Consider the following 15,089-nt stretch of genomic DNA (forward strand, 5'->3'; position numbering starts at 1 on the left):
AAGTAAAAGAAAGGCCCTTTGCAGAGGGAAGCAGGGATTACTATTTTTGTGCTAGAGCTTTTATTTTGAAATCATAGAAACAATTTTGTCAATGGTAGTAATAATTCATATGTGTTATGCATAAGACATCCTATAAGTTGAGAGCCTCATGCATCGAATACCAATAGTGCTCGCACCTTGTCCTAATTAGCTTGGATTTTCATGGATTATCATTGCATTACATATGTTTCAACCAAGTGTCAGAAAGGGGTACCTCTATGCTGCCTGTACAAAGGTCCAAGGAGATAGATCGCATTTGATTTCTCGTTCTTGATAGATCTCAACTTGAGGACATCCATACCGGGAAAGCATAGAAAACAGATAATGGACTCCTCTTTAATGCATAAGCATTCAATAACAGATAATATTCTCATAAGAGATTGAGGATTAATGTCCAAACTGAAACTTCCACCATGATACATGGCTTTGGTTAGCGGTCCATTGTTCTTCTCTAACAATATGCATACTCAAACCATTTAATCATGATAAATCACCCTTACTTCAGACAAGACGAACATGCATAGCAAGTCACATGATATTCAACAAAAGTGTAATAGTTGATGGCGTCCCCAGAAACATGGTTACCGCTCAACAAGCAACTTATAAGAAATAAGATACATAAGCTACATATTCTTTACCACAATAGTTTTTTAGGCTATTTTCCCATGAGCTATGTATTGCAAAGACAAGGAATGAAGTTTTAAAGGTAGCACGCAAGCAATTTACTTTGGAATGGCAGAGAAATACCACATAGTAGGTAGGTATGGTGGACACAAATGGCATAGGTTTTGGCTCAAGGTTTTGGATGCACGAGAAGTATTCCCTCTCAGTACAAGGCTTTGTCTAGCAAGGTTGTTTGAAGAAAACACAAGTATGAACCGGTACAGCAAAACTTACATAAGAACATATTGCAAGCATTATAAGACTCTACACTGTCTTCCTTGTTGTTCAAACACTTTACCAGAAAATATATAGACTTTAGAGAGACCAATCATGCAAACCAAATTTCAACAAGCTCTACAGTAATTCTCCACTAATAGGTGCAAAGTACATGATGCAAGATCTTAAACATGATCTATTTGAGCAAAACAATTGCCAAGTATCAAATTATTCAAGACCATATACCAATTACCACATGAAGCATTTTCTGTTTCCAACCAAATAGCAATGAACGAAGCAGTTTTCAACCTTCGCCATGAACATTAAAAGTAAAGCTAAGAACACCATGGTTCATATGAACGAGCGGAGCGTGTCTTTCTCCCACACAAAGAATGCTAGGATCCGATTTTATTCAAACAAAAACAAAAATAAAAACATACAGACGCTCCAAGTAAAGCACATAAGATGTGACGGAATAAAAATATAGTTTCACTAGAGGTGACCTGATAAGTTGTTGATGAAGAAGGGGATGCATTGGGCATCCCCAAGCTTAGATGCTTGAGTCTTCTTGAAATATGCAGGGATGAACGACGGGGGCATCCCCAAGCTTAGACTTTTCACTCTTCTTGATCATATTGTATCATCCTCCTCTCTTGACCCTTGAAAACTTCCTCCACACCAAACTCAAAACAAACTCATTAGAGGGTTAGTGCATAATCAAAAATTCACATATTCAGAGGTGACACAATCATTCTTAACACTTCGGGACATTGCCCAAAGCTACTGAAAGTTAATGGAACAAAGAAATCCATTCAACATAGCAAAAGAGGCAATGTGAAATAAAAGGCAGAATCTGTCAAAACAGAACAGTCCGTAAATACGAATTTTTTCGAGGCACTTAACATGCTCAGATGAAGAAGCTCAAATTGAATGAAAGTTGCATACATATCTGAGGATTATTCATGATTTTTCGTAGATTTTTCTGAGTTACCTACAGAGAGATCTACTCAAATTCGTGACAGCAAGAAATCTGTTTCTGCGCAGAAATCCAAATCTAGTATCAACCTTACTATCAAAGACTTTATTTGGCACAACAATGCAATAAAATAAAGATAAGGAGAGGTTGCTACAGTAGTAACAACTTCCAAGACACAAATATAAAACAAAATTGCAGAAATAAAATAATGGGTTGTCTCCCATAAGCTCTTTTTTTTAACGCCTTTCAGCTAGGCGCAGAAAGTGTGAATCAAGTATTATCAAGAGATGAAGCATCAACAGAGGAATTGGGAGCTTTCTCAACAATGCATTGTATCTTATCTATGTAGGTTTCAGAGGCTCCTCTTTCATTACTTTTAGGCTTACTATCCTCCTCAAATAAATTTTCAGGAACAATCCAATCAAAATTCTTTTCTAGTGCCTCGTGCATTCCTAAGAACTTACAAGGTATTGGTACTTTAATCTCCCCCTCAAAATTGACTTTATTAGTGTACTTTAGTCTATATTTTTCCATCTTTTCAAGGGTATTTGGAAAATTGGTATAAAAGTCAAGCATCTTATGTTTAATAAAGACTTTTCTAGCTTCTCTAGCTACATCACCGAATTCTTTAAGAAGGGTTTCTAAAACAAAATCTTTCTTTTCTCCTTCTTCCATATTACAGAGTGTAAGAAACATATGTTGCATTATAGGGTTGATATTAACAAATCTAGCTTCCAACATGTGTACTAAAGAGGTAGTAGCAATTTCATAAGTAGGAGCAAGTTCTACCAAGTGTCTATCTTCAAAATCTTTAACTGTGCTAACATGAGTGAAAAATTCTTCTATATTATCTCTTCCAATGATAGACCCATGCCCTACTGATATATCTTTCAGAGTGAACTTAGGATGAAGCATGATGAAATAAACAAAAGGTAAATAAAGTAAATGCAAGTAACTAATTTTTTTGTGTTTTTGATATAAAGAAAGTAAACAAGATAGTAAATAAAGTAAAGCAAGTAACTAATTTTTTGTATTTTTGATATAAAGAAAAGAAACAAAAAAGAAAATAAAATAAAGTAAAGCAAGACAATGTTATATTTACTAATTGGAGGCACCATAAAAGCCTCCACGTTAAGCCACATCATTAGGATAATCTAAAACAATTAGATCAAAAATTAAGGGCTACGATTAGCTGAGAAGGTTTCAATTTATAATGTCACGGAAGTAGTTACGTAGACACGTTACCTAGACACATAGTTTGTTTTTCCACACAAAAAAATGTAAACATGTTATTTGTTTAATAATATTACGTACCAGACAGATTGCCGCTGTTAGTCGTTCGACTTGCAAGGCTAAAAAGTTGAGGTCCGTAGAGTCCCACCTATACACGCCTCCCCAGATCATATACATGTGCGGCTCAAGACCATCTATCTGAGTTTTTTTTCCTTACGATAAGGATATTGGCTATCTTATATTTAAAACGAATCACAGGGTACGATCAGGAATCAAACCAACCAATACATGTACGATCGGAAATCAGGAAACCTTCGTTTGAAGGACTCGCGGAATTAACCTCCACCAATCGTGTCTCCATGGGAACTTTTAAAATGCATGCATGCCTACAGATATAATCTCTATATAATGCCAGTTTTCTTGCCGATCAAAACAACAAAAGCTCTAAAACCTTTCTCCCTTGGTCGTTGCATCTTCTCCATCTTCTCCAGGCGATCACGACGCGCCGGCCGCAACACTGCCTGCCAACTTTCCACCCTTGGTTGTTGCATCTTCTCCAGGGATCACGACGTGCCGGCCGCGACACCGCCTGCCAACTTACCAACGCCTCAAGCAACAGACCGACTTGCCGCCTTTCCAGGTTTGGATACAAAAGCTATCATGTAACAGTATGAAGCATACTCATCCAAATATCTGTAACTATCTAATTTGATTGATGTTTCAGTTCAATGGTGAAATCTGCAATGACATGCAAAGCCTTGCGTGAGATTCAAGCTACCAGTAGAGGAAAGGAAATAACAATCAAGGCAAGAGTAGCAAGACTATGGGATTCAGTATTGATTAATACTGGTGAATTAGTTAGTCTTGATATGATCCTTATTGATCAAGAGGTATAAAGGTTCTCTTATTGCAACTACACATTTTCTAACTTATTTCAAATGATATTGTTTGAATCACCATGCTAATTACAAGTACACCAGGGGACCATGGTGCATGGAGTTATCAGCAAGGCCTACGCTGCGAAGTTCAAATCATTGATTCTAGAAGGCAATGTGTATACCATTACAAATGTGAGGGTCATGCCAGCACCACCTAAATTTCGACCAGTAGAAAATGACAAAATAATCAACTTCTCTCCCACAACCAATATAGAGGAGATCCAAGATAAAGAAGACATCCCAAAGCATGGTTTCAACTTTTCAAGCATAGAGGTGCTTTCTACAAGAGTAGGTGTTGACATTTATCTCTCAGGTATGATATTACAAGTTTTTTTTGTAGATACCTATCTCCTTTTTTGTGGGACATGTCATCTAAAATTCATGTTTTAACAGATGTTATAGGAATTGCAGCATACATAGGACCAGTTGAAGAAAGTCAAACATCTTTTGGAACCTCGAAATATCGTGATATTCTACTTTGGGTCGAGTATGTGAAACAAATACGACATATTTCCAACCAAGGTGCTCAAGTTATATCTTTATAATTATTTTACTTTTTGCTAACAGAGATCAAAAAGTCAAAGTTAGATTATGGGGTGCCAAATCTGAACTAATTGATGCCAGGTCAACAGGAGATGTCATTATAATTACATCTACAACAGTCAAGAAATATGGAAGTATGTCTTCTCTTAAATTTGTTCACTCATTTTGTCATCTTACTTCTTGGTATTGCATATAAGCATAGTTATTATTTAAACCAATATGCAGGATATTCTCTATCGTCAAATAGTGCAACTCAAGTGTATATTAATTTGCCTATTCCTGAGACTATGGATATACAGAACAGGTAACGAAATTCCAGTACATATGTTTTCATTTAAATATAATATATATATATCACTTCCATGATGAATATTTTCTCTATCAAAATAGCATCTGTTCCCAGGAAAATAATACGAAAGAATTCCATATGGAGGAAGGGCATCTAAAAGGGACAATGGAAGAGCAAATGAGCTATAACAGAAAAACTTTACAAGAGTTAAATGATATTATATTTAGCTCATCAAATCAGGTTTGCAAACGATTAATAATCATGCATTCACTCAATAATGTACACATATTTATCTCATAAATCTGCAGGGAAGAATATTTACCGTGGAGGCAGTAATTGATGAAGTTAATACAAGATATAGCTGGTACTACATATCATGTAGCAAAGATAACTGCAAGAAGCAACTTGAAAAGAAAAATGATCACTATTACTGCAGCAAATGTGATAGGAAAGCTGAAGCCAAACCAAGGTAAAAGAGTTCAACAGAAACCATCTTAGCAATTTTGTAAGGTTTTTTTTTCAAATTAATTACTTACATAATTTGCAGATATAAGGTGAAGCTTGAAATAAGTGATCCAACTGCATCTGCATCTTGCGTTCTTTTTGATAAAGAAGCTCAACAGTTAATCAATGAGCCGGCAGAAAACATGGTTGTGTCATCTTCCAATGAAAGTAATGAGCTTCCAAGACCAATCCAAGCGATCTGTGGGAAGATGATAATTTTTCAGTTCCGATTGACGGACTACAATTTTGAAAGCTGTAGACCAGACTACACAGTATCAAAAATATTTCTCTTGGATGACAAAATTTCATCTATGAAGATTGAGAATCATGATAAGGTATAATATTTACAGATTTTCTTCCATTATGTTACATTCCTCACATTTATAACTTATATGCACTATCTAATTCAACAAAATTCTATTGAATACAAAATCTCTTATCCTCTGTAGAGAAACTCGAAGAAAACTTCCAAATGTGTTGTCATTAAAAAGGAGCCCAAAGAAGATATTGAAGATGTAGATATATGCGAAGATGATGATGATGAAGAAGAAGCATTCAAAGTGATACGCAGGAGTAAAAGGATAGAAAGGAATCAGAAGCATGTTGTTCATCTTGATGAAGATGAAGAATCGGGAGTCCAATTCAACAGCCAAAGGTCGAGAAAAAGACGAGCCTAGCAAATATTGGTGACGGATGAAGACAACAAACAATGTGGATATGAGAAAATTTATTGTTAGAATATAAACTATAGATCACTAGGTAGTGGAGGACAAGAATATTACTATTCTATATTACCAGAACTATTTATAGATAAATTCATGATTGATCAACTACGATTTTTTTCTTTTAACTGAATACATGAGTTATTCTCATTTCTATTTCGCTTGGGAGAAAAAATTTCTTACATAGATCATGTATAAAATTTATATAAAACAAGATAGGCATTACCAATATACCTAAATGTCAAGCCAAAGCATCTTTGTGCTTTAAGTAGGATAGATAAGCTGACGAAGAGAAGTGCAACCATCAGGTCTAGCCATCCATAGTAGAACCAGATGGCTTGCTACAAAACCTACAGATATGCAAAACTTTAGTTAGCGTTTGAAGTTATTGATCTCGATGGCAGTTGTGTCCCTGAAATTTTACTCCTTCAAAATTATTGAATAAGTTTCTACATGGCAATATTAGACTAATTGAGCTTGGAAGAAAATATTCGTTTTGATTTAGGGAGTGTCTAAGTGAGCATTAGTTAATTATCAATCGATTTTAAAAATTCATGCGTAGGTGTCAAACAAAAAGTTCACAATGATGTAGCTACTTATTTCGGAGTTACAAAAAATGTGAATTTTTGCATGAATCGGTAATTGATCTTGGTGCCGACTAAGAGTTAAGAGATTCTAAGTCTGACAAGTTTTCACAAAAAAAAAACGAAGACAATCTAGAATCACATATACCAACAAAACAACATATTATTATAAATTCATAATTAAAATTCAAGAAAAAAATATATATTTACTAGAGATTGAAAATTATCAGATTAGAAAAATCAGATTACCCTGCACCACACTAAGATATGGATGCCCGTATTACATCAGCTATATTATATCTCAAAGAATAGGTGTTTTGGTGTTCCTGTCAGACAAGTTCTCATGTTGAACATGACTCAGATAGGTGTGAACATGAATTTGAGACACGCGTCCAGATATAATAATTAAATACAGTCCATGATAAACAAGTCTTGCAGAGTCCAACCCCAACACGTCTGATTGCCATTATTATATAAGAATATCTATGCATACTTTTTACCCATTAATACTCCAGATCTTCCGACGGACAGGAGACTAAAGAAACGAAGAAGGTGGGATCAAGGTTATGGTAATTGTAATTCATGTTTATCTCACGTTTGTGTTTCTATAATTATGAGCGTCCATGATTTTACAGCACTATACATTAGGTCCGGAGAAGACAAAAGAGTTCTACGCTGTTGCAAAGGGATCGATCAAAACTTCTAAACTCAGCAGCAATAGCCTCGGCCTCCATGTCGAAGAATAATGTGCCTCTGCAACAAAAAGGAAATAAAACCAACCAAAGGTAAAGTACATAATGGTGGCCGAGGCTACTGCAAATAAAGTGTGCACATATGATTCTTAGTATAATATGCAATCTATTTTCATCTTATATTTGGAAAAGAAAAGGTTCTAATAGAGCCTATCGATTTTTTCCCATCTTAATATTTTCACTACTGCAGCTAATAGTTCATAACACATGCAGGGGTACTATCTTGGGCAAAAAAGATGCATCACCTGACAAAACAAAGGTACAACTTTACAAAGATAATTCCATCATTTTCTTAAAAAGATGTTCCACACATCCTTCAATATATTAACCTAATGCTCCAAATTAGATTTTCTCAAATTCTCAGGAAAATCCAGAAAATAATGACATAGGGGAAGGCAAAAACATCAGGTGAATTATCAAGCAATTTATATTATCTACCAGATCTATAGTGTCTTAAAACAGTAGAGTAATCTGCAAATAATCTACGAAATACTGTATGCAGACAAGCTGGGTTGAAGCGAAGTCAACCTCCAAATAAAGACAAATATATCAAGCGCCCAAAGTTATTAAAGGTTACATGTAACCAATCGGATATGCATGTCGAGCAAGATGAAGTACATCATCAGAATGGAAGGTAATGCCTTGCATTACGTGTTAACAAGGAAATAGTCCCAGGGGTGTGCTATAGCGTGTTGATATAACTGATCACTATAAAAATATATTGCAGGCTTTTGACAGGCATATATACATCCACTGATGATGTACCTGACCAAACAAGAAAAAAGGTAATAATATACTTATGATCGTATTCTAATTTTGCCAAGTATGGTATGCAGATCAACTTTAATTCCTTTTCCATCCAGGAAATATCTAACAATCATTCTATAGAACTGCATGCTAAAACATCAAACAAGGAGAAAGAAAGGTGCCCACTATCACTATTAACATTATTATTATCATGCCTATTAGTAAGTGTCATTTAAAAAGGACTAAGAACAAGGCATTTGTAATGTTGCAGGACTTCAACAGGTCCAGATAAACGAAACCCACCGAAGAGGAAGCAGACGGTTCATGGAAATCAGTGTAGCAAGCGTGCAAGGTTGGTACAGAGCAAAAATAGTGAGGACCCAACAGTTGATGTACATGCTTCAGAAAAAAGAAGTTTCGCCACAGACTTTGAAGATAGTGATTTGATTGGAAGAAGACAGATGAGTAAGTCCATTCGAGAAAACAGAATAAAGTTACAAGCAATGAAAAAAGTTGGTAAATCCCAGAGCCCTCCAACTGAAGTTTGGAATTTTGGAAAGCCAACTTGCATATGCCCATACTGTCAAGCTATAATGTGGCATCAAGAGAGAAGCAAGCATAACACGAACAAATCAAGGCCGACATTCGGACTCTGTTGCAAGGAAGGGAAAGTTAAATTGCCACCACTGAAAAAGCCACCAGCATACCTTCAGCAGCTACTGAAGTCTAATGAAAAGGGAGATTCGTCAAATTATAGAGAAAATATCAGGAACTATAATTCAATGTTCGCATTTACTTCAATGGGTGGCCAGATTGACTACGAGATTAACAGACAAGGGGGTGCCCCTTATGTTTTTCGCTTGAATGGTGCAAACTATCATAAAATTGGCACACTGCTACCTAAAGATAAAGGAAGTCCAAAGTTTGCTCAGTTGTACATTTGTGATACCGAGAATGAGGTAAAGAACAGAATGCAGGCATCAACGTCAAAGGAAAGAAAAACACAGCTGGATGAAGGAATTGTCTCTGGATTACTGGAAATGCTTGATGAGCACAATGAGTTACTCCCTCCGGTTCATATTAATTGATTCTAATATGGATGTATGTAGACACATTTTAGTTGTAGATACATCCATATTGAAGTCAATTAATATGAATCGGAGGGAGTAGTGAAATCATTTCGCATGGCAAGGGATAGGTACAAGCAATCAGATCTGGAAAGTGTTAGGTTGCGGTTAATCGGTAAAAGATCAAACGATGGAAGACAATACAACCTACCAACTGCATCAGAAATAGCTGCACTGATAGTTGGGGAACAAACCGGAGAAAGTTTTGAACGTGATATAATAGTAGAAAACAAAGACAAACAACTCCAGAGAATTTCTGAACTTCATCCAAGCTTTATGTCTATGCAATACCCATTGTTATTCCCTTATGGAGAAGACGGTTTCAGACCAGAAATAGAATTGGAACCCATAAAGGGTTGCACAGGAAAAAGAAAGCATGTTACCATGATGGAGTATTATGCATATCGTATCCAGCAGCGACTAAATCAATCGGTGGTCCTGCAAATGAGTGGCAAGTTGTTCCTTCAGTTCATAGTAGACGCAGCAACATGCATTGAGCAGTGGAGACTGAATTGGTACAAGACGCATCAAGGCACACTTAGGACGGAGCTATATAGCGGCCTGCAAGATGCAATTGATAATGGTGACACGAGATCTGATCAAGTAGGTAAAACAATTATACTACCTTCATCATATAATGGAAGTCGTAGAAATAAAGTGCAGTACTACCAAGATGCTATGGCGATATGTCGATGGGCTGGATATCCAGATCTATTTATCACTTTCACATGCAACCCAAAGTGGCCTGAAATACAGACCATGCTGGACTTCATCCCAGGCCAAAAACCAGAAGATCGTCCAGATATAGTAAATAGAGTGTTCATGATAAAGTTGAATGAACTTATAGAAGACATATACAAAAAGAAACGGTTTGGAAAAGCAATAGCAAGTAAGTCCACCCCGATTTCAACCATTTCCTACCCCAGCTTGACACGTTAGCGTGTCGATTCTGAAAGTATAGAAGTTCAATTTTTCGTATCATTATTTGTTATGAACCATTCAAAAAATTATATGTCAAACTAACAACACACATTGTTGCAGTTGTCTACACCATCGAGTTCCAAAAAAGAGGTCTACCTCATGCACATATACTATTATTTCTTGATCCGAAAGACAGGGATGGTAGCCCCAGAAATATTGACAAAATCATATCAGCTGAGATTCCAGACAAGGATGAGGACCCAGAAGGTTACATGGCAGTTGAAAATTTCATGATGCATGGACCATGTGGACAAGCAAATCACAAATCACCTTGCATGATCAATGGAAAGTGCTCAAAACATTTTCCAAAGAAGTTCTGTGAGGAAACAAGTATCGATGAAGAAGGATTTCCTGTATACAGAAGAAGGGATGATGGAAAGATAGTACAAAAAAATGGAGTAGAACTAGATAGCAGCTATGTTGTTCCATACAATAGGGACCTCATAGTCAAGTACCAGGCACACATAAATGTAGAGTGGTGCAATAAGTCGAGATCTATCAAGTACTTATTCAAGTACATACATAAAGGGGAGGATAGAGCAACTGTAATTTTGAGTACTGGGAATAAATATGATGAGATACAAATGTACCTTGATGCACGGTACCTATCTGCAGGCGAAGCATCTTGGCGCATATTTGGATTTGAACTTCAGCATCGACAACCTTCTGTACAGAGATTGCAGTTCCATCTTCCAGATGAACAAATGGTCGTGTTCCCAGACTCAACTGACATTGACAAAATTGTGTCTCGACCTGGCATAGAAAAAACAATGTTCACTGAATGGATGACAGCTAATCAGTTATATGAGGATGCTCATGATCTAACATACGCAGAGTTTCCAACTAAGTGGACATGGCACGCAAAAACAAAAGAATGGAAACCAAGACAAGGCGGGAAACGATCTATTGGGAGAATTTACTATGCCCACCCAGCAAGTGGTGAGAAATATTACATGAGAATACTACTAAACATTGTCAAAGGATGTAAATCATTTTAAGACATCAAAAAAGTGAATGGTATTATACACCCAAGTTATAAGTCAGCGTGTTATGCCCTTGGATTGCTCGATGATGATAGAGAGTGGGATGATTGTATTAAAGAAGCATCACATTGGGCTTCTGCACACCAAATGCGACAACTTTTTTGCACAATACTTCTATTTTGTGAAGTGTCGGATCTAGGAAAGTTGTGGGAATCTGCATGGGAATTACTCTCTGAGGACATAGAACGGCGTCAGAGGAGAATTTTGAATTTTGAAGCACTTAAGCTTGATGCCCAACAAATAAAAAATCTCACCCTCATAGAGATAGAGACATTGCTAAGGAGAGGTGGAAAGTCGTTAAAAGACTATGAAGGAATTCCTTTACCAGATAGAAACTCATTGCAAGGTCTAGAAAACAGGTTGATCCGTGAAGAGCTTAACTATGACAGAGCTTCTCTTCAAATAGAGAAAGTGGAATTAGTTGCAAAGTTGAATCCAGAACAAGAAAAAGCTTATGATGCAATAGTACAGTCGGTCAGTAACAAACTTGGGAAATTGATATTTGTAAATGGATATGGTGGGACAGGGAAAACATTTCTATGGAAGGCAATCACAACATCCCTCCGATCAGAAGGAAAAATAGTCTTAGCAGTAGCATCCAGTGCAATAGCAGCGCTTCTTATACCAGGGGGGAGAACAGCACATTCAAGATTTCACATCCCGCTCAACATCACTGACGAGTCAACATGTGACATCAAGCAAGGATCCGATCTTGCAGATCTACTAAAGAAAACATCATTAATAATATGGGACGAAGCACCTATGGCAAATAAACATTGCTTTGAAGCACTTGACCGGAGTTTGAGAGACATCCTAAGGTTTACAAATGAGAATAGCAGAGATAGACCATTTGGAGGAATGACAGTAGTGATGGGGGGTGACTTCAGACAAATCCTTCCAGTAATACCCAAAGGGCGAAGGTCTCATATTGTTGATGCATGTTTAAAACGCTCCTACTTATGGAGGCACTTTGAGGAATACAAGCTCACTAGGAACATGCGCGTTACAGCACTAATAGATACTCCAAAGGAACAAGAGAGGACTGCAGATTTTGCGGACTGGATTCTGAACATAGGCGATGGGTTAATAGGAAATGAGGAAGACGAGGCATGGGTACATATACCTAAAAATATACTCCTGCAGAAAGGAGGGTACCAGTTGGAAACAATCATCAACAGCACATATCCTGACCTATGGACTAACTACACAGATCGAAAATACCTTGAAGAAAGAGCAATATTATGCCCAAGAAACGAGATGGTAAATGAGGTAAATAATTACATCATGAGTAGAATTGATGGAGAAGAGGTAACATACCGAAGCTCAGATACGGTGTGCAAAGCAATGTCCAATACAGAAGATGGAGATCAGATGTACGCATCAGAGTTCTTGAATAGTTTGAAATTCCCTGGAACACCAGACCACATATTACGGCTGAAAGTCGGCCTACCAATAATGCTCTTGCGAAATATCAATCAAAGTGAGGGATTATGCAATGGCACCAGACTAACTATAACACAGCTAGGAAAGTGGTTCATAGAAGCTCAAATAATAACAGGGACAAACATTGGAAATATGGTCTACATTCCACGAATAATTATGTCACCAAATGAATCAAAATGGCCGTTTGTACTGAAGAGAAGGCAGTATCCAATATCAGTTTGTTTTGCAATGACGATAAATAAGAGCCAGGGACAGTCATTAAAACATGTTGGACTATATTTGCCAAAGCAAGTGTTCACACATGGCCAACTCTATGTAGCAGTGTCTCGAGTCACAAGTAGAGATGGACTTAAGGTTCTCATCTCAGATGAAGAATCTCAACAAAATAATATGGCAAAAAATATTGTGTACAAAGAGATACTTTAGTTCAAGAGAACTTAGAATATATATATACACTACTCTATGTACGGTTCTTAGGAAGGAAATTATTATGGTTTTTATTTCATTAAATGTACGGTTCTTACAAAGGAATTTAGTATGGATTTTAATGTATTAATCATATATATTTGCAGACCTATGTGGCTACATTTAAATACCGGTCTATTGCACATGGACTTCCAGTTCTAATCTCAGCTTCTTTACTGAAACAGAGCTTACAATATTTCTATTTTACTCTATGTATATGCATCGTCCATGCCATGCATTTATATGGTTGACACTCAGGTAATATCTTCTCCCCGGTATAGATTGGCACACTGCTACCTACATGGCTATTGACAAATCTGAAAAGAGCAACACAATATTCTGAAAAGGTCAGCATCTTTTGCTCTGCTTTCTTTCTTTAATCTATTCATAACAATTTTCCGCTACTCAAATTCCTTCATCTGCTTTAGAGGAGTGCTCTAGAAAAATGGTACTGACTTTCATTGCTAATGTTGCTAAATATATTTCTGACAGAGACAAATAAGAACTGAAGTTTCTTGCTTAATTTCAGTTTGGCGTTTCTTCATTGGGTGACAGCTAGGAAAGTGGTTCATAGAAGCTCAAAAAATAACAGGGACTTACAAACTTCATTTCATAGTGTATATAATTATATATACCAGGTGTAAAACTCAGGTATGTACATTGATATGTTTTCCGTTTGAAGCAACAACATTATAAACTTCATTTCATTTGTTTCCTTTGAGCGTTCGAATCCACAAAATACGGGCGCCACGTCATCCGTATCATCTGGAGTCCGCACCGGAGCCCACGAGCGCTAGGGAATTGATTGCCAATAGGAACACGACGGCATTGTTGGAGCGCTGCGCGGCGTCGGGGATGCGACCAACAGGATTTAAACTATAGGTACGTATCTTCGATTTTTAACTAAGTATATATGGAATAAAGAGAAAACTGACATCTAACAGGGTCGTTGTATAGCAGAGGAACAAACACGCTGAGAATATTCGATGCCAGCTGAAGGCCTTATCTTCTGTAAGTCTCAAAACCACTTCTATATGGAGAAGACTTAGAATTTGAGCAGTTTACAAGAAATTGTTTTTAATAGTTCAAGACATAAAAAATAAGTAGCACTGATACTAGGGTATTTTGATCTGAATTTGCATGCAGTTAAGTGTTGACATCCAAGTTGGTGAGAGTGGGCAAGAACCTGAGAATCACCGTGCGCGACATCTTCATCCAGGTCGGCGCCATGATTGTCTAGGATGGCAATAGCTCAATCGGCAACCTCAACATCATGCTGGGCAGCCTGCACAGCGGCTTCGCCAATCTTTGTGACGTCAACGAGAGCCGCAGCCACATCCGCATCAGGACCGTGGTCCTCCGTCTCTTTTTTTCGCGAAAACGCAAAAGACTTGCGTTTCGATGCATTGATAGAAAAGAAAGTCATATGTACAAGCCCGAAGCCGGACGAACACCACGCCGTACAACTCGACCCAAGAAAAGGAAAAATAAACCTAGTCTAGGGGAGCAGAAGGCGCACACCCCGGGCTCCCGCGTCCGCCCATAGCCGCGCCTCCGCCACGATGTCGTTGAATAGGGACATCACCGAAGGCCGCGCGTTGTCGAAGACCACCGCGTTTCGATGCTTCCATATCCACCATGCCGTAAGCATGATAACCGACGACGTGCCTTTGCGAAGCTGGCGAGGGGCGGTCCGCACTGCCAGGGACCACCACTCCGCGAAGTCGCCCTCAGCCAAGGGAGGGCTTGAAGTGGATCGGATCCACGACAACACCTCGAACCAAACCATCCTGGAGAACGAGCAGCCTGTGAGAAGATGGCGCA

At 37.7% G+C, this 15,089-nt stretch overlaps 1 protein-coding gene and 1 long non-coding RNA gene across 20 annotated transcripts; one reads left to right on the forward strand and one right to left on the reverse strand.

Moving 5' to 3' along the window:
- Positions 1-3,347: 3,347 nt before the first annotated feature.
- On the reverse strand, positions 3,348-14,626 carry LOC127348235 (uncharacterized). Of its 19 annotated transcripts, none has more exons than XR_007879723.1 (10): positions 14,452-14,626; positions 12,675-12,765; positions 10,920-11,067; positions 10,585-10,665; positions 9,717-10,488; positions 7,382-7,788; positions 6,350-6,473; positions 5,434-5,600; positions 5,220-5,288; positions 3,348-3,865 (listed from the first exon to the last, which is right to left on the reverse strand). It is a non-coding gene; the product is annotated as an uncharacterized lncRNA (long non-coding RNA). The 19 variants fall into 19 exon arrangements; XR_007879708.1 differs by having other exon boundaries at positions 9,717-9,894; positions 10,905-11,067; XR_007879713.1 differs by having other exon boundaries at positions 10,905-11,067.
- LOC127348224 (replication factor A protein 1) lies at positions 5,005-6,095 on the forward strand. Its single transcript, XM_051374314.2, has 4 exons — positions 5,005-5,137; positions 5,206-5,366; positions 5,445-5,736; positions 5,851-6,095. The coding sequence occupies exons 1-4, from the start codon at positions 5,036-5,038 to the stop codon at positions 6,076-6,078; spliced, it is 783 nt and encodes a 260-aa protein (XP_051230274.2). The 5' UTR covers positions 5,005-5,035; the 3' UTR covers positions 6,079-6,095.
- Positions 14,627-15,089: the final 463 nt, after the last annotated feature.

Source organism: Lolium perenne, chromosome 1, assembly GCF_019359855.2.
Source record: "Lolium perenne isolate Kyuss_39 chromosome 1, Kyuss_2.0, whole genome shotgun sequence".
In the NCBI taxonomy this organism is placed as follows: Eukaryota; Viridiplantae; Streptophyta; class Magnoliopsida; order Poales; family Poaceae; genus Lolium; species Lolium perenne.